This window comes from Urocampus carinirostris, chromosome 1 (assembly GCF_059441175.1).
Source record: "Urocampus carinirostris isolate Australia breed hairy pipefish chromosome 1, RoL_Ucar_1.0, whole genome shotgun sequence".
Classification (NCBI taxonomy): Eukaryota; Metazoa; Chordata; class Actinopteri; order Syngnathiformes; family Syngnathidae; genus Urocampus; species Urocampus carinirostris.
The window spans coordinates 44,115,746-44,139,002 of record NC_142349.1 but is presented as its reverse complement, the minus strand read 5'-3'; the positions used below and the strand labels follow the sequence as shown (position 1 = coordinate 44,139,002).

The 23,257-nt window shown below is 39.1% G+C and overlaps 1 protein-coding gene and 1 long non-coding RNA gene across 3 annotated transcripts in view; both read right to left on the bottom strand.

Moving 5' to 3' along the window:
• shisa6a (shisa family member 6a) overlaps positions 1–23,257 on the bottom strand; it is a 69,082-nt gene that overhangs the window by 4,969 nt on the left and 40,856 nt on the right. Inside the window, exons 6-8 of one of the 2 annotated variants that reach the window (XM_088340747.1) lie at positions 2,642–2,707; positions 2,200–2,220; positions 1,002–1,130 (exon numbers count right to left, since the gene is read on the bottom strand). In XM_088340747.1, coding sequence (XP_088196873.1) covers positions 1,002–1,130; positions 2,200–2,220; positions 2,642–2,707 — 216 coding nt within the window. The remainder of the gene's footprint in view (positions 1–1,001; positions 1,131–2,199; positions 2,221–2,641; positions 2,708–23,257) is intronic. The other variant, XM_088340756.1, reaches the window with a different exon arrangement.
• Positions 15,976–17,124, bottom strand: LOC148374767 (uncharacterized). Its single transcript, XR_015850963.1, has 2 exons — positions 16,735–17,124; positions 15,976–16,342 (listed from the first exon to the last, which is right to left on the bottom strand). It is a non-coding gene; the product is annotated as an uncharacterized LOC148374767 (long non-coding RNA).

The window sequence follows — 23,257 nt, the reverse complement described above, 5'->3', positions numbered from 1 at the left end:
TTCCCTAACTCCAGTTGCACTCATGCAGCCCAAACCGTGACATTATCAACACCATGCTCGGCACGACACAAACGCGTTTGCATTTCTCACCTGGTTGCTGCCACACATAATACACACCATCTGAGCCAATAAAGGGATTTTTGTCTCATTTAACAAGAGGCTAGCTTAAAGGAAGACATGGCCTTTGTTGACAGATTTCTTTTCACTGAATGTGAGCTATGTTTCTTCAGTGATATTCTATTAAACATTTTAACAAAATCTCTGCAGAAATATGAGGCGTGTACTCACTTTTGTGACATGCTGTATTTTAATTTTCTCCCTACAGTGTATATACTCAAATCGGTGCCAATTTACAACCGTAAAATAATCAGGGGGTTTGTTTATATGCGGATACTTGGTTGTGTTCACAAGTAGCGAATGGGAAGCAGGTAGGGTTGTACAGGAACAGCGAAATCAATGAAGCAAACGTGAGCACAAATTTGATGGTTAAAGAGTGCCGAATTATTTTCTTTTGATTTGTCCATTTAATTTTTCAATACACCATCCCTGGAGGAAAAGAAGAAAACGTCTCGGACATTACCCAGAAATGGAGGAAATCTTCCAATTGATTAAAGACAAAAGTGAAACTAGATAGGGAGTGTTTCAGCTGTTTTAGCTTGAAAGCTCTCAAGCTTGAACAAGCCAAGAAATATGAAGGGTTCACCGCCTCCATTAGTTAGTGTACACGTTTTTTTTTCTTTCTTTTATGACAGTATGTGGCTATTTTTAAGCAGTTTAAGGGGGTCGTCTTGAATCCGAGTCTATACGGTAATTTCTAAAGAGCTAGATACTTTCACAATAGCACACTTCGTATGTGGGCGAGTAATTTGGGGAAGTTGAGGCGGCCAACGCAATTACTTTTTAAATAAAGTAACCAGTAACTGGAACTGATTATTTTCTTATTTACATGCCCAACACTGTGTGCGTATGTGTTTGTGTGTGTGTGCGTATGGTGAATTTACTCAAGTCAGACGAGAGTGCAAGCTCATAGGAAGGCGGCAAGTGGCTGAGATTCTGGAAGGATCTGGACAGCGACAAGTCGTACGGCTCCGTGGCTGCAGTCAGAATGTTGTTGCTCCGAGGCACTCGCTCTGCGTGGGATCAGAGAACCCCATAAAAATCAATATATATCATGAAGCTTTGATTACTGGACAAAACTAATGTTCTTCATCAAACAAAAAGTGTACTCAAAGCATTAAAAAAATGTCAACAGTTGGCAGGACCAGACCCTCCAGTAACGTCGCATTTTTTCCATTTCAACATTTTTACATTTAGTTAAAGTCTCAATTCATTGTATATTAAAGGATGTTGTGTATTATTTAGCATCTCCTTGTGGTAAAAAAACGCAATATATTAAAGGAAGTGTAATATCTAGTGCCAACAGGTGGTACAAAAAACTTTCATTTAAAAACATTGGTTTAAATACTGGGCAAAAATACCTGAACTATCATACGAAAGTTACTTTGAAAAAAAAAAACAATTTAAAATCATATGTCGGAAATGGTCAGCGCCATGTTTGTCTGGCAACTTGCTGCTAAGCTGTGCTCGGCGGCACTGGTTTCCCAATGCATTAGACGAGACAGTGCCATGTTCTGGTCAAATATTACACCCTGGGACTTTAAAGAAAAAAATATTTTATTTAAAAAAGAAAAAAAAACCAAAGAAAAAAAACATGAACTATCATATAAACGAGAATTTCTTTTAAATGGTCGTAGGTCAAGAAATTTTTATTTATTTGCCATAAGATGAGGCTCACTGAGAGGAAGTTAACATACTCCTTCGCCCTCTTGTTGCTCTGCGTACCACCAACAAACCCAAACCTTGTAAAAGGCTGGCCAAAAAATGAAAGAAAAATAATGCGGTATGGTCGTTTTGAGTCTCTCTAGTTTGTATTCTTCCTTGTGCTTTGTAGCGTTTGCTTTCAGTTGCAACACACAAGACAGCGACATCTGTCGGCAATATATTATGTCCCTATAAGCGATTTTAAAAATAAAATTATGCTGACAAAATAAATCATGAAACTAATTGAATACTGACAAAATTAACTGATTCTTTTCTCCGCTAATAGTTTTCCAGTCCCCGTTTATCCCAAATACAAAATTAAGAGACAAGGACATACAAGGACCAAAAGTGGCAGCGGAGGAGGCGAGGAGGACTCACCGTGTCTCCCGTGTCTGTTTGCTAACAAAAAGCCAAAGAAGAAGCGTCAAGGGATACATACATCATACATAGCAGCGTGTCATAGCAAGCAGATGCAACAGATGGCTTTGGAGCAATCCGATTGGATGCTCAACTATGTGCTATGATATTATCACTGCTACATTTTTCAACAATCATAGCACATTATTGCCAACACAAGGAAACACAGATCGTGCCCATAATGCTGAAACCAAAAATATCCGAGGGGCGATTTTAATTCAAATTAAACGCTCTGCAACAGTCATCAGTGAATAAGTGACACAGCCGCTAATCTATTAAAAATATACATAATGTGAATGCTTGTCTCTACGAATTCAAATAGAGCAGCAAAACAAACAAGAAAAAAACACCAATAAGTAAATTGATAAACAGATAAATATATAAATAAAAGTAGCTTTCTTACCCAGCTTTGGCGTCAGGGCGGTGAGATCCACGTGACTGTGCTGGTAGTCGTGATGATGGTGATTTCCTGCCATCACAAATCACACAAACAAATCGTCATTTGAATTCCCAGTTTCAGTCACGACACTGAGTTGATTTATTTGAGTGTATTGATTCCGGAGATAATTTGCAAATGGTACTTAAAAGGCATTATAACATGTGAAAATTCCAAAATTTTAAAGAAAATCCAAAAATCGTAAAGCTAAATAGGAAAATCCTTGACACTGAATAAATATAACTTTAGTACTATCCATTTCCATGATTCAAATCGACAGAACCGAAGCTGGGTAAGCGCGGAACCCCACATTGCGAAGGTCCAGGATTCAATTCCAGCAGAGTTTGCATGTTCTCCCCGTGCCTGCGTCATTCCAAAAACATGCATTTCAGGTTAATTGGCCGGTCCAAGGGCAGCACGGCGGCGCAGTGGTTAGCGCTTGTGCGGCACAGTTCATGTCATGGGAACCTGTCGTGGGTTCAAATCCAGCTCCAGACTTCCTGTGCGGAGTTTGTATGTTCTCCCCGTGCTTGCGTGGGTTTCCTCCGGGCACTCCGGTTTCCTCCCACATTCCAAAAACATGCATTTCAGGTGAATTGGCCGGTCCAAATTGTCCCTAGGTGTAAATGAGCGAATAAGTTGTCTGTCCTGTGTGCCCTGCGATTGGCTGGCAACCAGTTCAGGGTGTCCCCTGCCCACTGCCTGGAGATGGCTGGGATGGGCTCCAGCACCCCCGCGACCCTACTGAGGACAGGCGGTACGGCTGATGAGATGAGATGAGATGGCCGGTCCAAATTTTCCCTAGGTGTAAATGAGCAAGTGAGTTGTCTGTCCCTGTGTACCCTGCGACTGGCTGGCAACCGGTTCAGGATGTCCCCTGTCCACTGCCCGGAGACAGTTGGGATGGGCTCCAGCACCCCCGCGACCCTACTGAGGACAGGCGGTACGGCTGATGAGATGAGATGAGATGGCCGGTCCAAATTTTCCCTAGGTGTAAATGAGCAAGTGAGTTGTCTGTCCCTGTGTACCCTGCGACTGGCTGGCAACCGGTTCAGGATGTCCCCTGTCCACTGCCCGGAGACAGTTGGGATGGGCTCCAGCACCCCCGCGACCCTACTGAGGACAGGCGGTGCAGAAAATAGATGGACGGATGATTCAAGTTAAGTCAAGTCACATTTATTCGTATAGCTCTTAATCACAAAATGTCTCAAGGGACTGCACAGGCCACAATTACACTATCCCCCGAACTGAAACCAACATGCGGGCAAGGAAAAACTCAGAACCTCAACATAAGGACCGTCCCTCACCTACGTCCCAGTTCTTTTCTAAAAGGTCAAACGGGAAGTTGTGAAAAATGTGGAAAAAAACTGTCCTAGGAAAAGTGCAATTATCATTTGATGATACCATGGTATTGACATTCACACGCATTGAAGTGGTCACTTCGTATTTGTTCAAGACGACCAGGAATTTCGGTCCGGCAGGGTGACGGAGCGGCCGGCAAGGATAATCACAGATTTATCTGATGTCTTCTTTCTTAGCCCAGAAGGAACATCACACAAAGCTGCCACTATCCTTGCTGAGGGGTTATGAGAACAAGCAGCAATTGCTCCATAGGTCTTTTGTAGACGATGGTCTCAGGGAGGCTACTTTTCTGCAAGCTAAAAAAATTTACAATCGAAGCAACAAGTAGCCGCACATTACATGAATTGAAAATGAGTGAAAAGCTTTGAGATCTCTTCTGGAAGTATAATAGTCAGAAGCACGGAGTGATTTTTCTGTTGATCTAATCTAAAAGAGGTTTCTATTTTGTCTGTTTTTACAGTTGCACCACGTATTTTATTTTAGCTATAAGCTATTTTAGTATTGGGAGTTTATTATTAATTTTGCATGACGTTTAGGGTTTATTCCCAACAGTTACTGAGTAATACCATATAGATGGGGAGTTCCACGATTGATTGCTAAGTCTGTAACTCCTGTTAAGGATCGATTATTTTGGTCTAGCCCAATGAGACCTGTAGGGGGACTGCGTGCTTTTCTTTTCAGTATGTTTGTGTTCATGAAGAGGAACAGCGTCTCATTTTTTTTTTTTTTTTTTTTTACATCTTTTCCCCTTTACAGGTGCGTAACGTCAACCCTTCCTTCAGATGTGTTTCGAAACACAGTTGACTCTGAAAAAGTTGTCACCACGGCAACAAGATGAAATATTTTGGTCCGCGTGCCGTGGACTAAGCCCCTGCTCACAGAGGCATGAGCAGAATATGTTCAAATATGTAATACCCATTTTCTTTCCGAAACACTGGCACTATTAATCTCATCCGGCCTAGTTTTTTGTATTCTTAAATTGACCATTGATCACTTGGTTGTAGTTACGTTTGTCTTTGTTGCACCATGTGCTAACATAAGAAATATATAGAGTGGTACCTTGCTTTTTTACGGTTCACTTTTTATAGATTAATTCTCGCACTGATTTTATTTGTGCCTAAAACTCAATTTACTTGGGTGCAGCTGAAGTTAGGGTCTGGGAAACGTGGGGCTGCACAGAAATAAGTTATAGTAAAAATATCCCGCTACATTCTCTCTTGCTTTCAAAGGGAACAACAACATTTTTTTTTGCGAACGTTTTTTTTAATCCAGCACTCACAGTAATTGTTGGATGCATTTGCAAGTGAATTCTTCCCAATTTCGAGCTATGCCTGAATAATTAGCACAGAGGTAGCATCCATATTAATCTCCTACAACCCGCACAAACATTAAATTTTCATTTTAAGGGCTAAAACATTATAAGTCAACAACTACATGCATATTGCAAATCAGAGTGAATTAAATTATTTATAAAAGCGTTTTTAATCACACTTGTATGCATAACGTATAGTAAAAAGACAGCTCCAGTTTTACTGCCTGACAACTCTCATGATTAGCAGCGGTTTGGTATAATAAACCCACAACTGAAACTTAGCGGGCATATTTTAAAGAACATTTCAACTAAAATTACCATGAATAGCCATTATAATGTACATAACGTGAAATAAAAAGCAACCTCTGCCATTCCTGGCTGATAATTAAATGTGGGGAGCTTTCGTTGACAGGCCACCACCTGATCTAATGTGTAAGCACATTTGTTTTAATTTAAATATATAAAAAAACAACAACAACAAAAAAAACGAGGAACTGTTTTTAAAAAAATGCAAATAATCCAGAAAGAAATATTGCAAATTGCCAAAAAGGTTTTTTGTGTTATTGTTCAAATGTTTGAAGACAAATCAAGCTAAAAGCCTTACTGTGCAGAGTTTGCATATTCTCCCCATGCACATGGGTTTCCTCCGGGCACTCCAGTTTCCTCCCACATTCCAAAACATGCATGTCAGGTTAATTGGCTGGTCCAAAATGTCCCTAGGTGTGAATGTCTGTCTCTGTGTGTTCTGCGACTGGCTGGTAACCAGTTGAGGGTGTCGCCTGCCCACTGCCGGAAGATGGCTAAAATGGGCTCCAGCACCCCTGCAACCACACTGAGGATAAGCGGTGCAAATATTGGATGGATGGATGGATGGAGTTTGCAGAATTTCTTTTATCGAGATTGGGTGTGTTCTGTGTCACAAAAGTGAGCATTTCACTAAAAATATTAGTCCATACGACTTACAAAACTATTATTTTCTTATTTTACTAATTAAAAAAACTTTTTTCAGGGGTAAATCAAGATGTAATAAAATAAAAGATACTAAAAAGTAAGGGAACAGTGATTGTGTGTAAGTAAGTAAACAAAATGTAAAGGAAGTTGGGACTGTATCAAGACAGCACAGGTAGCAAGAATGTGCACCAGCAAGTTGATCGTTTTCAAAACAGTCAAAAAAAACAAAACAAAGTGAAGTCTATTTGCAATCAGAAGAATAAATGTTAGAGTAGGGGTTTCCAAACGATTTACCTACCCTGATGAGAACCAGAAAAAGTGTGACGATTGCAGGAGGGCATAAATGTAAAAATGTATTGTGTTCCAAAAAATCACAATCAGATAACCATTCTTAACCCTTCACTGTCTTAACAGGTCCAAATTCAGCTGAGTTATAAGAGCACTAAACCACTAGTGGTATACACTGTATATGACTTGCAAGAAGGCAGTAGATTTTATTTTATCCTCACACTAGTTTAGTCATGCTCCCATTTCTTTGTGCTTTCCATATGTTAAAAATTGTTTTCTATTCTTCTATGCTATTTACTAACACGTGAATGCACAACAAAATGTGACACCGTTTGGGTCCATGTTGACATTTGCCGCCATCCTACTGCTCCCAATAGTTGACATTATCCACAACATGCAAGTGGAGTACTCCAATCAATTGGCCCGGCTCCCTTGCCGCCAGTTGGCTAATTGAACCTTATTTTGTTAATCAGCTTTTACAACAAACTGCTTTGGTAACTTTTCTCACCAATCAGCAAGATGGCTTACTGAAAGCCAGCTGTCAACCATGCTTGACAAGCAAAATGGCCCAGCGTTGCCAGGCCGATAGAAGATTGTATTCTGCTGCTTGGATTGCTTGGTGGTCGGGAGCTGCAGTACTTTAAGTAAGTTTGAGGCACCCACCTTATTATGAAAATCAAAGGAATAGTGTGTATTATTTGACTACTAGATGTCGCCGTACTCTGTTATGCAACCAGAAATGAGTTGTTGTAAGAATACAAACAACAGAGACTGAAAATGACCATAAAGCGCAGTTATTCTTTTACTTATTTTCCCAGACTTTTTTTTTTTTGTGGACCCTTAGCAGCAATATATCCTCTTCTTGGTGAGGCTCATGCCAGGTAAAACAAACAGAATTTTTTTGACCAACATGTATTAAAAAAGACATTTATTTGATAATTAATGTATTTCTGAAGATTCTATTAATATATATATATTTTCCAATAAATGACTTTTTAAAACCGGTATTCAGTTCAGTTCACAGATCCCTTAACCACCTAGTTTGTAGGGGCACCACTTCCTGTGAAGTGTCTTGGGCAAGTACAGCCTGGGGGCACCCATCATTCTCTAGGCAGTTTTTTTTGGGTAGGGGTTTGCTCCCAACACAAAACAGATGCAGTGGTACTGGTTTCCGTGGTTACCAGTAGCATGAGAAGCCTCATGATCTGACTCAGACACAGAACCCTTATACATTGGTCGCTGTTGTTTTTTGGTGTGAAGCGTCATCCCTCTCTTAAGAGATGAGCAGGATCTTGGTATTAACAGCGACGTGTGTGTGACAATAAAAATACTTGATCCTAAAAAACTTATAGTAGACCTGCCATGTTTATATTCACACTGAAAAATCCACACTGTTTCTTTAAGTGCAGCCCTAGTGGATCATGGATTAATTTATTACATATTGATTGATTTGTTTTCATATTAATTATTACTGTTTTTTTAAACCTTATTTTGCATTGGGAATATTTTATATTAGTGGAATGTTTTTATCAGAACTTTTTTGTGAAAATGATAACAGTAGTAAAAAATAATAATAAAAGAAAATAATAATATTAGTCTGCAGTTTGCAAAAGTTTTTGGTCTGTGGAGCCCTTTGAGACTTCTTGTGATTTAATTTTTATTTTCTGTTGTTATCTTCTCAAGGTTTCTTCATTTTCCTCATGTTGAGGTTTTTAATATCAGAGAATGGTGTCATAATAGTCTGTGGTTTGCAATAATCTGTGGTCTGAGCCCTTTGAGACTCTTTGTGATTAAGGGCTATACAAATAAACATGACTTGACTTAAAAAAACGATTTGGCCCAGCCTTACACAGATCCTAGCTCTGACAGCCTCCAGGTAAATTAAATTCGAGACCCCTGTTCTATTCTCTTCGTTTTTCAATTTTGCGTCAATATATTTGACTATGTAATGTAACCCTGCAAGAGTGTTACACTGCACATCGTTCATGAATCTAAATATGAGTGCATTCCCGAACGCGGCCCAATATATAAACTTTATACTTGTTTACAGAACGCGAAGACCGGAAATTTCCGATTGCCTTGTTGTGAGTTGATACAAATAAAAAAATGAATGTGCACCCGTTTGTCTTTCATGTAAAGATTCCTGCTGTCATTGAACATTCAGTTTTCACTTTCATGTTGTTCCCGTTTGTCTGTCTTCCGTCTCAGTGCTAATTAGAAGCTCGCTCGCTAGCTCCGTGGCAACATTTTTTCATGTAAAATACATCATGGAGCCTACGAGGAGGCCAGACGCACACACGCACAAACGGGGAATCAAAGGCACAGGGGTGTTAATGGGCCAAGTGATGAGCGAATGGTGTCACTTGGCTTATGCTCTTGTTAAAGATCAAAACATTATTTTTTATTGGAACAAGTATCTGTCAAATGTCCGACAGAACTTGACTCATGTCTTTAGTGATAAATATGAAAAAGGATATTTTTTTTTACCATACCTTCCCCGGTTGTAAATATATTACAATATTTGTTGTAAGATTGATCAAAGACATCCTTAAAGCATGGAACAATGCCTCACATATAATAATCATGACTCCGCGAGTGCTGATTTTGCATGCACTCACACAGGAGAAAGTCACAACCCAAAGAATTGTGGTAATAAGACATAGAAAAAGCTCTCTTCACATCAAAGTTCGTAACTTTCAGTGTTAACTTAACCCTATAAAGTGAGCGCATGTTAAAATATCTCGCTTCCTCGTTAAAAATCATCGTCATTAGCATGAAATCCTTAGCACTAATGCCATACAAAGTCTCCATTAAAAAATGTAAAATAGCGACAGAGTAAATTTGTCAACAGCATAGGAAGATACGAGAAAAAAGAAATCTAGATTAAGATCTAAATTAGAATAAAGTTATACTATAATATGGACTAACTTTTAAAGTAAATTTAGAATAATGACTGTTGTAATTAACAGCCCAATATGTTGTGAAAATACTTTAAATACATTAAATTCTTACATATTTTCAACTCAAGATTATACCATATATGAGATATACACAGTATATATATATATATATATATATATATATATATATATATACATAGAAAAGTGCTAAATAAATGAAATTAAGCAAAAATCAATGAGGTACAACTATTGGAGCAGAAAAATCAATGTTCGAGGAGATAACAATAGAAATGCAAACATGTTGGGAGGCAAAACTAGGGTGTGAAAAGAACACAAAAAAAGGAAATGAAAAAAAGAAAACTCAAGTTGAGTAAAATGAAAAAAGAAGAGATGAGGTGAAGATGATGAAGACATGAGGAATCGTTGGTCAAAAGCTCCCAGGATGTCTTTTAATACTTTGACTATGTGGGGCAGTGCTTCTGGACATGCGCGCATTCACATTTAGCATGTGCAGCAAAAAATGGATCAAATCACCCAACATCCAGATTTGCTTACTAAAGATGGTGTCTGCAACTTCAAATTGTGTTACTCTATACTGCCATCTAATGGCTTAAAGTCATGATTGCAGCATCAGTCAGCTCATTCCTCAAGTACTAATAAACTCTTCTTTTTTCCTCCTTTTTGGGGTTTGGGTTGGCTTCTGGGCTGTATTTGAAACAGTTAGATAAATGAAGAGATGCGAAGTGGGGGGAAAAATAGACTCTTTGGACCCCACTGGGCATTGTTAAGACATAAATATCGAGAAAATATTCTATTTTCACATTTTTAAAAACACCTCAAATATTCACCCCACCTTCAACTTTTGGTGAACAAGAGAAGTGCCTGCCAGAGACCTCCAAGCCCCACTGCAATATTTGTCATTGCCCCAGTTTTGTTAGAAAAACAGAATAAAAGCCATACAACACAGCCTTCTGTGATTTCTTACAGTAAACCAATCCAATATGAATATTTGTTTACTGTATAAAGGGAATTTCCCTGGAAGACGAGAGATGTGGACGGAAGCAACACAGTAGAAAGAAACCATGAAAAGATCTGGAAAATCATGAAGCAGGAGGGTGCATTTGACAGTTAAATAAAGTGTCAATGTTTTGTGTGCCCACCATTTTTTATTCCCTCACTAACAAGTCACATGGGACCGGGAAGGCAAAAAAATGATAACTGGGCTCAATTTGGACATTTTCACTAAGGGCTATACCCTATTTTTTACTAGCGGTAATGGCCAAGTTTTGTGTTCCTGTGAAAGTTCAATAATGAACATTGGAATACAAGCTGCTCGCCAACTACTTTACCGTGCAGCAAGCTTAAGTTCCCCCCCCCAACTATCTGAAGCTGCACTAAGTGCAAAGTTTGACGACTGTTGCTATCTCGGTCTGTAGTAAATAGACTCAAGCTCATTGTTGATATCCCGCGATGCAACAGTGAAGTGAGGAAAAGAGCGCAAAAAGCTGCCCATGTGCGGGAAATCAAAAATTAGGCCCAAGCTACACAGAAGTGGAGCACATGCACTTTGTTCTGCAGCGAGGACGCGACGACCCAAATAGCGTGCACCCAATCACCTCGGTTTTTTTCCCTTCTTTTTTTGTTAGCTACTCATCTCTGGCGACTCAACCCAATGAGGAGGGCACAGAGATCTAGCTAGACTTCAATTTGTCTTCACTTCTTCCATTTCATGACTTGTAAGCTCTTCAACTCAATTAGAAAAGTATGCTTAGTAGCTGTTGACAGCTAGCCAGAAACACTTCTGTTCAAAAGTTTGATGTTGCTTAGAAATATACTTTATCAATGAAAATAAAATGAAACTAATCAAAAACATACCCTATGAATTGTTACCTTGTAAATCAATATTTTAGCTGCAAATGTCTTGTTTTAATGCAATACCTATATAGGTGTATAGAGGCCAATTTCCAGCATCCAGCATCCAGTGTTCCTTTTATGTTAAAAGACTAAATGATGGTTAGAAAACCCTTGTGCAATGACGTTAGCTCAGCTGAAAACAGTTTAGCAATAAAACTGACCTTATTTAGAGCTATTCCAGCGTCTGGAGCATCACATTTGTGGGTAAGAATGACCAGAAATATGGAACTCGTGTGAAACTTGACAGTCTATTCTTGTTTGAAGAAATGAAGGCTATTCCACATGAAAATTGACAAGAAATTGAAGGGTGTGTACTACTCCAAGGGTGTGTACTACTCCTTTCAGAGAACAGCATAGATCAGAAAGAGAAGTGGGTGGCCTCACTGCACAACAAGTAAGAGGACAAGTACATTAGAGTCTCTAGTTTGACAAATCGACGCCTTACAGATCTTCAACGAGCAGCTGGGTTAAATAGAACCCACAAAACAACAGTCAACATCTGCAGCGAAGAGGTGACTCTGAGACGCTGGCCTTCAAGGCAGACTGGCCAATAAAAGGAAGATATTAATAAGTGAAATTTTCATTTCAAGATATTATTAAGGGCAAAAACACAGACATTGGACAACTCATTTAATTTGAGTGACACCCAAAATTTGAACTGTAATATTGGTCTGCTAAAACTACACGAATTAAGCAAAACAAACCAGGAAAAATGGCAACACACTTTCAAAGCATGTATCAAGTAATCAGTTTGCATAATTTTAACCTTACTGGACAACCTAGCTATCCTAAACCACAACAATCACTCATAGCAAAGTCACATTAAAGGAAAACAAGGAAGTTCTATTGCGCATTATGGTTTTGCCATTGCAAAGATCAATGAGTGACAAGTACACACTTTGCCCTGTTTTTTTTTTTTTTCATCACAATGGACAAGATGAGAAGCAAGCAAATTCAAACCGGAAACATTAGGAGCATCATGCCTGGCAATACAAAAAAATGGAGGTCAAAATGTGCAACCGAGGAAGTTGCGATGGTCAAAGTGGTATTTGGTGTGGCAAAGTGGGCCAGGACTCAATAAGGGGCAAATATGTCGTTTGGCGGCCGCCAATGTGCTGCCTCCTGCCACTCTCCGCCCCTCCCCTCCATTAAGGAGGTCAAGTGCTCTTATAGGGAATTTAATTTGCTCTGCTTTTTCCCTGTAGCGTTCCCTCTTCATCACTTCTCATTCATTTTTTTTACTTCTTCTCTGTCTAAAATTTTCTAGCGACATGCTATTGTATAAAGGAGAATGACACAAATTATCATCCTTCTTTTCTCAGAACAATTGAAAACCAAAACTTATCATTGATTTGATTGACTGACACAGTTTTTTAAGAATATCAAGATCCAGTAATAATTTCACAAAGTAGTAAAGTAAAGTCATGTCAATATTTGTATACCCTTTAATAACAAGAAGTCTCAAAGGTGGTGGGTCTTTTACTGATCTGCCTGCTAATTTTCCTTCACCAGAAGTAGCTTCACCGAGGCCAATGCTTATATTCCAGGGAAAAATAAAGGAGTGAAGAGAATGAAATTAGCATAGGCAGATTGTTAGCCACATGGACCAGTATTGTCTGAATAATCCCAAAGGGGATTATTCTCCTGAATCAAGGTATGCAATGGTAGAGCTGAAAATGAAAAAAAAAAAACAAACAACACACATTATGATCTAAAAGGGTGTAGGGCCTAACAGGGCATTATTACCTCCCATTCTCCCACCCAACCAACTCCACGAAGCCTTGGTAGCACCTGGGCACGCCAATCCCTAATCCGGCAGAAACACCCGTAGGTCTGGGGTCTGAAGCAACGCCACCTGGATGACCAGCCATCCCCAGCCCAGCGACGTAGCAGGGGGCCAGCCAACCACACATACCCCCCCACCGGCCCCAGCGCCTTCTAACCCCGTCCCACCCCACCAAGGGATTTCTGTAGACACCTTAATACTCACAAATACAAGAGTGCATTTGACGGATTGATTAAATTCATTTGGCACCCCTTTATCAAAGGCATTATTTATAAGAATAAAACCCAATTTGTAACATTTAGGTGGGTTCATATTTGTTGTTTTCCATATTCTGTGGCTTGGATTTATTTATGAGATAAAAAAATTGCACGTATATGCTGACACTTATATGATGCGTTTTTATTGCGGTCAAATAAATTTGATTGTAATTGAAAGGCCATAAATCTGGATAACTGCAAAGCTGGACAAAATGCTTGTAAGTAAGCAATAACATTGGCTTTTATGTACGCATATAATGCTTGGAAAAGGGGCTGTCAATTACGGGACATAGATTTATTAGTCTGCATTAATCATGGGACAACACACTTGAATTTCAATTCTTAGAATGTAATGCATTTAATCGGATTAGTTCATTAGTTGATGACATTTTTTCACTCTTTTCATCCAAAGACAAGGTTACAATGAGATCAAAATAAAAAACCTTATGGAACAATTGAGAAAACAGAAAGGAAAAAGGGCTGACGGCAAAAATCCGGGCTCATCTTTGTCTCGTTTCATTCAGAGTCTAAATACTCACAATATCACAATAATCCATTCAGGAAATCAAACTCTTATCACAGCGTTCTACATGGTAAAATGATTCATATCTTTTCATTATTGTAAATAAATCAATATGTGGTTTAAGATGAAGTCAGAAAAAAATATATAATTTCTCATTAAACCATCTGATTCAACATAATCACACACAAAATTAGATTATCAAAATACAGGGTATAAAAAGTCTTGGGCACATTTAAAGTCTCCATATCTCCCTAACCACGAATGGTAGTAAGATTTTAAAGCTAATTACATGAAGTTTTTAATAAGACTAATGTTTTTTTTTTTTAACCCATTAATGATGTTCACTCAACCAGAAAAATTTTTTGTGTGCATGAATTAGCAAAAACTGAATCATCAAGCCTTTCACAGAAATTTCAGAATGCAGCCACTAGAAGTCCGTAGTGAGATCGTATGTTAGGCTGAGTCCCATTCTTCGCACTTTCACTCGCTATGTGCCCTAGTCACTCGGTTTGCGCGTTCACGTAAAAATGGGGTGTGTCCCGATACTCTCAAGACCGAGGCAGAAGTGCCCTCAAACCATGTCGTAACCACTTCAAGACCGAGGGGGCTCCCTACCTCACTTGGCGGCGAAGTGACTACCCAGAAGTCTTTGCGAATTCTCAATATCAACAAACATGCCCGGAAAGGAACCGCACAAATGTAAGTAGTTTTCCACAACCACGCATGTATTTGCAACAAAATGTATTGAGATATCTTAGTTAGACGTAAATGCAATAGAAAATCGTATTTTCGCGTTAAAACATGAACATTGCAAAATCGCTACTTTACGAAGTGCACAAATCTACCAAGGGAGCTGCCAAAAAATAATCTTCACGCTACAAACTCTAAAGTAGGATAACTGTGCAGAAAATCACGGTTCAGCCCATCCCTGTTTGTATCTTAAACGAGTCGTGCTTTTACATTATTATCTACATGGCCAGTCGCTAAAGGAGCATAGTCAGAATAACGTTCTGGACATACGCGCTTGTTTACTGCACACAATTTCGGGTGTCGTGTTTTATTTACAATATGATTATTTCATGTGAGATCAGAATGCATTAGTTTTCATCATGCATTATGAGTAATGTTTCCGAATTTCACGTGGAAATACAGTTGAAACAAACTACTATCACATAGTCCACTGCCTTCTCTGTAAACACATATTAAGTAAACTAATTACCTTCTCAAAATGTTGTCCAAATGTGGAGTCAATTCTAAAGCATATGTGATGCTGGCCAATAGAAGGCTCTTACAGCCATAAGAATAACATGTCAATTTTGTGTATCTATTCACTATCAAATAATTATCCAGAACACATCCTATAATTTCTCACATCAACTTGTTGAGCATCCTATACACAGTTGTTTTTGTGCAATACACAAGCATTAAGTAATTCTTGTTTTTTCCACCCAACCTAAAGGCCAATGTAGAACGTCCCGTGGAAGAGCTGGCCACCATCACAGCTACCACGCCATCCACACCGACGGGCACGTCGTTGGCATCTTCTAATCCGGCGCCAAACCCCAAATCACCCAGAAAAAAAAGGAAGCACGATACACTCCTTGACTTTTTGAAAGCGGAGTCTGCCGGAGTGAGGAAAATGCTCGAGGAAACTGTGGCCAAAACTGAGCGGTTTCCGTCCTTTTTGGGAAGCTCGTGGACAAATTTCCAGAACAGTGACATCCCTGCAATGTTTCCCTTTGTTTTATAAAAGGAAAATATTTTATTTTATTAAGAACTCAATGAAGTTCCAGTTTGTGTTTTCCAGCTTTATGGAAGTATTGGTATATTTTTGTTACAATTTGTGACATATTATTTATTTACTATTATGTATTTCGGCCCAATGTGATTTTGTTTTTCTGAAAGTAAACTATTATTTAAACTGGAGTGATTTGTAGTTGTTTTCTGTCCAACAGTCACATAGTTCACACACAGTATCTCACATCATTACGAATAAACCACCAAGGTGTTACTCAAAATAAAGATGTTTATTGAATAGTAATGCAGAAAAGCACGGAATGCAAATGTGGGTCTGACTTCCAAAGCCTAAAACATGGCTTTTGGGCAATTTATTCCATATTAACTGTGGACAATTCTGTGTATTGTGGACCTGGGAACCCTGAAGACCCGTGACACCACACGGTAGGACAGACCGTGGGCCAGCCAGTATAGGCCCTCCAGCCATGGCCCTGTTCCCTCTTTAGCAGCTCCTGCAGGGCCCACATGACCTTCTTGCTCAACCTTAAGTCCTGAATGAGTTTTGACTTCACATCGAACCATAAGCACAGGATGGGAACATTCCTGTCCAACCTGTCCACGCTTATGGGACAGCCACTCTGGAACACAATAGATAACAAACAATTTAGACATAAATGTGGGCATAGATGATGTAAGCATCATGAAAAAATGTTGAAATGAGCTTTTTTATATCCAATGACAACTCTTTTGAATTAAATTCCTTATGAACAAAGGTTTTTGGGTCGTACAGGGAAGTTTGGTGACGATATTATGTCAGCTTAAGGGTCAGGTGGACTGTTCTTGTGTTTGTTTACTTTTCGTCATGTCAGACATTCAAGACCCCTACTATATGTCATAAAATGGCATTAAGATACTAAGTAGATTGCCATTTATGTCTACACAAACATAAGGTATTATGTGAACGTGCATTGTATGCTAACTTTTACTGTATTTGACCGAACGGGTCATTTTTTTTAATGAGTGTACGTACCTTGTAAAGATGAATCAGCACTACATAGCGCCGCAGCTGTCTTCAGTATAGCACATTTCTCCTCCGTTGATTAGAGACACGGAAAAGATGATGAGCTTTCAGGCAATCGGTAATAACACAGCTGTAGCGGGCATTTTTAACGTTGCACGAACTCTCCAACTGACACACCACAGGTTGAGACTCGAGTTGTTTACATGTGACGTAGACCAATACGTCACTGAGGTCTACAGCCAATTAATATTACCGCCATCTCCTGGACAGGGGTGGAACCTTGCAAGTCTTGTCCAAACCATCTCCACTTTGCACTCCACCGGCGGAGGGCACTCCTCTATCGAGGGACCTCACTGGAGGGTCCTCAGGGCCGAGTGAGAGAAATGGGATTGGGCCTTAAACTCATAACGAATGGATGCCTATGCCCAGCTAAAAGAACTAAACTTCAGAAGATGTGATTAAACAAGTACGAACTGCTTTCCAAAAGAACCCCGTAAATCGATCATAAGAGCTGGTAGGGAACTTTAGTGTCCTAAAAAAACTGGTTGGCATATCTTAAGAAGACGTCCTCACATGAAGCCTTACGAGCTACAGTGAGTGCAACTGTTGAAGGACACTGATAAAACAGCTCATCGTGAATTTGCATTGCACTGCAACAAAAGGTTGAAGTATGTGGACTAGACGACCGACTTATTTTTAGCAATGAGTTAACTTTCAACATAAATGGCAATGTTGACAAGCATGTCACTCGCATATGAGGTACTGAGAACCCACATCAACTTCTTGAGCATCAGTGAAATTTCAAAAAGGTCCACTTGGTGCAATATTGATGAAAGCTGTCTATGGACCATTCATCTTTTAAAGAAAAACTGTGAATTGTGCTTACCGCGACATGATTGGAAACTGGTTTAAGGATAAATTGAGTGACAAAAAGTCCGAGGACTTCGTTTTCCCTCAGGATAGAACGCAACCACATTGGAGCCACATGGGTAGACAGTTTCTAAACACAACACTACCAGGTAGATGGATTGGACTGTCTGGGCAGAATGATCCCAATCTGATGTCCTGGCCACACAGATCTCCAGATGTCACACTATGCGATTTTTGTTGTGGAGACTTGTGATAGGATTGTTCTGTGTATCCCCTATTCAAAGAGTTGTGAATGAGCTAAAGGCATGAATAACAGAAGGTGTTGCAACCATTTGGAAACTGTTTTCCTATTGGCTTGCTGTGTGTCGTGTGACCAATGGTGCTCATATTGAACACAATTGAACGTTCTATGTAAAAATTGATATTGAAAACTTTCTGAATTCACCAGATGTGTTTTTATATCCTTAATAGATTCAGAGATATTGAATGTCAAAATGTGCCCAAGACTTTTGGAACACCCTGTATATGGATACGTTCTTTCCTTCACTATTTCTTTTGAATTGCTTTGCCATTTCTTCTTCATCTCACATTTTGTATCAATTTGTGCTACCAAAAGAATCATAAAAGATAGGAATCAAGGCCCATTCCAAAGGAGGTGGTCAGTGTTGTCCATTTGATCTTAAAAATTTTGTAGATATTAGCTTTTTTTGGACATTGAAATCAGATGTTTTTTCCTTACCAAGATCTATGGCCCAGATGTTCCCCTTAGTATTTATGGCCCTACTAGTAGGCAACAAAGCCTGTGAGTGTCAATGTCTCTTTTTCTGCTTCTTGGCTTACTCCACGAATCTTTTCACTACTTCCCTCTTGACTAAGTTTGGAAAAGCAATTGTCTGTCTAAAAACGAAATGCCCACAAGTTGACTGAGTTTGTAGAATTCTGAAAAAGTAATCGATGCAAAAAGCAGCAGTGGGGAAGATGCTTTGAAAAGAGTTAGGGATCATGTGGCGCTTTTCGCGCTTTTGTCATGGCGCAAGAGACCTTCCAAAGATTCGGCACAAACCACAGATGCAGAAAAGAGATGGGTCAAGGTGTGACCCTATGAGTATTTAGTTGCGTGTTGCCTTATCGAGAGAGGAGACATTGCCCCACTTTTAGTTGAAACCTGTCAACAAAGAAAAAATAATTGAAGAAAAAAAGTGTGCGGTGTGCTCAAAAAGTACTGACCACTACATAGGCGAAGGCAAAATGCCACGAGTGTGCCTATCAATAATGTTAAGACATCTCGCCAATTTTAAATATAGAAACCTGTTTATAACACGTGGAAAATCATAAGATTAATAAATGAATGACATTGGAGATCAATGTTAGCAAATGATCTCCGCCCACGATCTAAAACATGAACACCAATATGTCACCTAAAGTCGCTTAATTTGCACCACAAATGAGAAATTGTTCAATTCATTGGAACACAAGGTCCTGTAACTGTTAACGGCAGGGTTAGAATATTGAAATGTCAGTGGATATCGTCATCATTTTTCAGTTGTATCCTTTTTATTCTTCTGAATCACATACCTGGAAACTTGATGTCTTACCCATATTTTATACGTTTTTGATTATTTCAAATTGTGCACACCGTACAATTTTTTGAATTTGTATTTTCCATTTTGGCTCTAATCCAGATCGTCTCAGTCACTAGTACCAGATAATGACATCGTTGTAGAGTGTTAAAATGTTTTCATATACTAGACAATGTTATCCTCAATTTAGCATTTAGCATTCAGCATCTATATGGTCAATAAAATAAACTGTTTCACACATCCATCCATTTTCTGTGGTGCTTATCCTCACTAGAGTCGTGGTGCCTTTTTACAAAAATGATCTTTTTTTTTTATTCTACATAGAGAATAATGCCAGAGCCCCTGTCCCAAATTCAACAAACAGACCACTTTAAACTTGTCTCTTTCTTGCAATTACTCAAGATCGGTTAAACTCCTTTTGACCCTTTTTTTCATACATATTGGTTTCAAAACCAGATGCAAGCATTTATTTTGTAAAAACGTCACAACATTCTGAGAATAGGGAGCCTTATGTGCTTACCTTTGGCGAGAGATGGAAGGGAATGCTTGTACTTTTTGCATAGCTCCACCCATCCCTCCCACTCACCCAATCAAATGACTAAGTTCTCTTCCGGTGTTTTGGCGTATTTACAGTTCTGTGGATTCATCATAAAGTATCTGAACACTGAACACAGATTATATAGTGAACTTTTAAATAAAGGATTCTTTAGCGTTGTACAGCCAAAACGAGTTTTTTTTCCCCCTTTTTTGTGTGACACCTTGACTGTAAATTGTAGTGAAAAACGTGCCCTATATATACTGAGAAGTGTTTCCTTTGCATTTAGCGTCGGTTTGGCTTTACGTGTACCTGAATAGCATAGACATTCCCGCTTTTGAACAAGATGGAGAAATTTTGCATGTAATCAAATTGGTCTCTGAGCCATAGGTACTCATAGAAAGAGCCATATATGGCTCGCGAGCCATAGGTTCCCGACCCCTGCTCTAGATGAAAAACACTGAGGTATGGAATTATCACATCAATGTCAATTTTATATATATATATATATATATATATATATATATATATATATATATATATGTGTGTGTGTGTGTGTGTGTAAAAATGGGATATCTTAAAATTGACACTACCTTTATTGTACTATTGTTATGATACACTATTTTATATTGCACTAATATTGAGAAAGAAATTGCACTAACAACTTAGGTGAGTCTCCAAGCACTTAAATATTTTTGCCTATTTATCCTGACATTTTCTTATCTCATTTTCCTCTTTCTAGTCTAATGTTCACTATGTTGTTATCAATGACAATAAAGTCTATTCTATTCGATTATATTATATAAGTTACTCATTTAATGGGCAGCACAGCGGCGCAGTGGTTAGTGCTTGTGCGGCACAGTTCATGTCATGGAAACCTCCTGCGTGGGTTCAAATCCAGCTCCAGAATTCCTGTGCGGAGTTTGTATGTTCTCCCCGTGCTTGCGTGGGTTTCCTCCGGGCACTCTGGTTTCCTCCCACATTCCCCCAAAAAATTGGCTGGTCCAAATTGTCCCTAGGTGTGAATGAGCGAGTGAGTTGTCTGTCCCCGTGTGCCCTGTGATTGGCTGGCAACCAGTTCAGGGTGTCCCCTGCCTACTGCCCGGAGATGGCTGGGATGGGCTCCAGCCCCCCCCGCGACCCTAATGAGGATAAGCGGTACGGCTAATGAGATGAAGTTACTCATTTAATGGAAATTAATTCACCTAATGCTTATATACTTCTTGTTTTATTCACTTGTTGCAACAATATATCGATTAATCTCGATGTTATGCAGTCTCTGCATTTTTATCAAACTACCTGCGGGATTCAGTCTGGATGAATGATGAGTATGAAGCTTGTGCCATGGGAATTTTCCACTAACGTTTGTGTTCCATCTCTTTCCTATAAAAACAATATTCGGTCACATTGAAAGTGCACTTGTGAAATCAGCACAGCCTTATTCTGTACTCACAAACCCACAATTTTCTGTTTTGTTTGTTTAATCTTAAAAGAAAACGTCAACTGAACTGCTCCTCCAGTGCCAGTCTCGTTTTGTGACCCAGATATTAAATTGAACACATGGAGGAAAATAAAGTATGTCCTCCTTCAGCAGTAAATGATTTATTGGATAAATAATCTAATAAAAAATATTAGTAAGAAAGGAATAAGTAATTGTGATTTTTGGGCAGTGTGGTGTGGTGCCCTTGCAACTTGAATGCAACTCCCCGCCCCTCGGGTAACAGACAGTATGCCAAAAAGGACTCGGGCCCCAGGGATTATTCGAGTACAAAGGCCAGCTACGAACAGCATGTAAAAAATAAGAAACTATGCCTGTCATTTAATGGAGTACCAATGCGCCCTGATGGCAAAAACGACGCTTATCTCTCTACACTCCTAATAGACAGCTTCAAAAATGCACATTTGCACAACAAAAGGAAAATGTTTCTAATACAAGGTTCAGTCCCCATATCTCTCGCGCTCTTTCGACCAAAGTGCTCCTGCTGAATTTGAACCATCGAAGCCCATAAAATTCTTCCCTCTCTCGAGGAAGAGGTACTTGGGCACAGCCACAAAGAAAAGCACAACTGCTTATTGGCGCTGCGGTTCAAGCGCTTAAAACAAGCCATGGAAAATCTCTGCTTATTTCTATCATTAGCTATTTTTACTTTGCACATAACGCTCACCATTTCAGAAAATCCACCACTTTCCAATTTCTTGTTGAAATGTTTGATCACTGACTTTAGTTTGAATACATTTCGTTGTGTTTTTAATCAATCAATGTGTGTACTTTTGACTAAATTAACAAATCATCGTTAAATCAATTTACGGTGAATACATAAAGACTCCTTCAAAATTAGGAGTCTGATCATTATTTTATAGAGTGGATATTCGGTGTCCTCCTTTGGATATCTGACGTATTGGGTAGTCGGCACCCAAAAATCCTAAAAAGTCTTCCTTCTTTGATGATGATGGCGGCGCGCATGGACCCAGCGGCTCACAGCTCTTCAGCTAATTTTCAATTTATTACCGTCCTCTTGCTGCTGTGTCACAACTTTTTCAAGTACTTTAGAAAGAAACGGTAGGTATGCCTTCGCTCTGAAAATGCTGGTCTACTACTAATCCCAAGAGCCAAGAAGCATTCTCCATTCGGGCCCCAGTGCTGTGGAAAGCTCTTCCCCCTGAGATTCGATCTGCAACCTCAGTGGAACTGTTTAAATCTAGGCTTAAAACACACTTCTATTCTATAGCATTTGAATAACCTATATTTTATGTTGACAATATCTGTGTATTATTTGTTATTGCAACATCCATTGCAGCCTGGTCATCCTGGAAGGGGGATTATCTCATGTGTGTTCCCTTCTCAAGGTTTCTTCATTTTACTCATGTTGAGGTTTTTGAGTTTTTCCTTGCCCTCATGTAGGTTTTAGATCAGGGGATGGTGTAATAATAGTCTGTGGTTTGCAATAATCTGTGGTCTGTGCAGCCCTTTGAGACTCTTTGTTATTAAGGGCTATACAAATAAACATGACTTGACTTGACCTTCTAAACGCAAGATAAAAACCCTACAGCAGAAACTGGTATGCTAATTTGGTAATGTTTCTCCAACGTTTTAAAATAAAAAACCTAAAGAATGTCAGTGTCAACATGATGCAACTGATCAACCAAGCCAAAGTAGACAAAAATAAATGGTGTCATAGAAGATGACCAAATCATTTACCTCTTAGAAAATATGCTTTTTTTTCTCAAAAGTCTGCAATTACGAGCGCATCGCATGCATTAGCGCAGAGGTTAACACAAATGAGCTGGTTAGCATGCATCTCACTGAAGAGAAGAGCTTAAAAGCCTTCAAGTTGAATTGATTTCCAAGGTCACATTAGGCTTATGGCATGATGCAATATGATTTTATTGAATATTACAATTATGAATGCTGGATGGACGGGCGGTCTCGTTTGTCTTACGCGAGAGAGCACTAACAGCCTTGTGATTAAGCCGTTAGAATTTCTTGATGTTTTCAAATCAGCTTTGACTCGCCTCTTGAAGGAGAATCGTGATGTTTATAATGAAT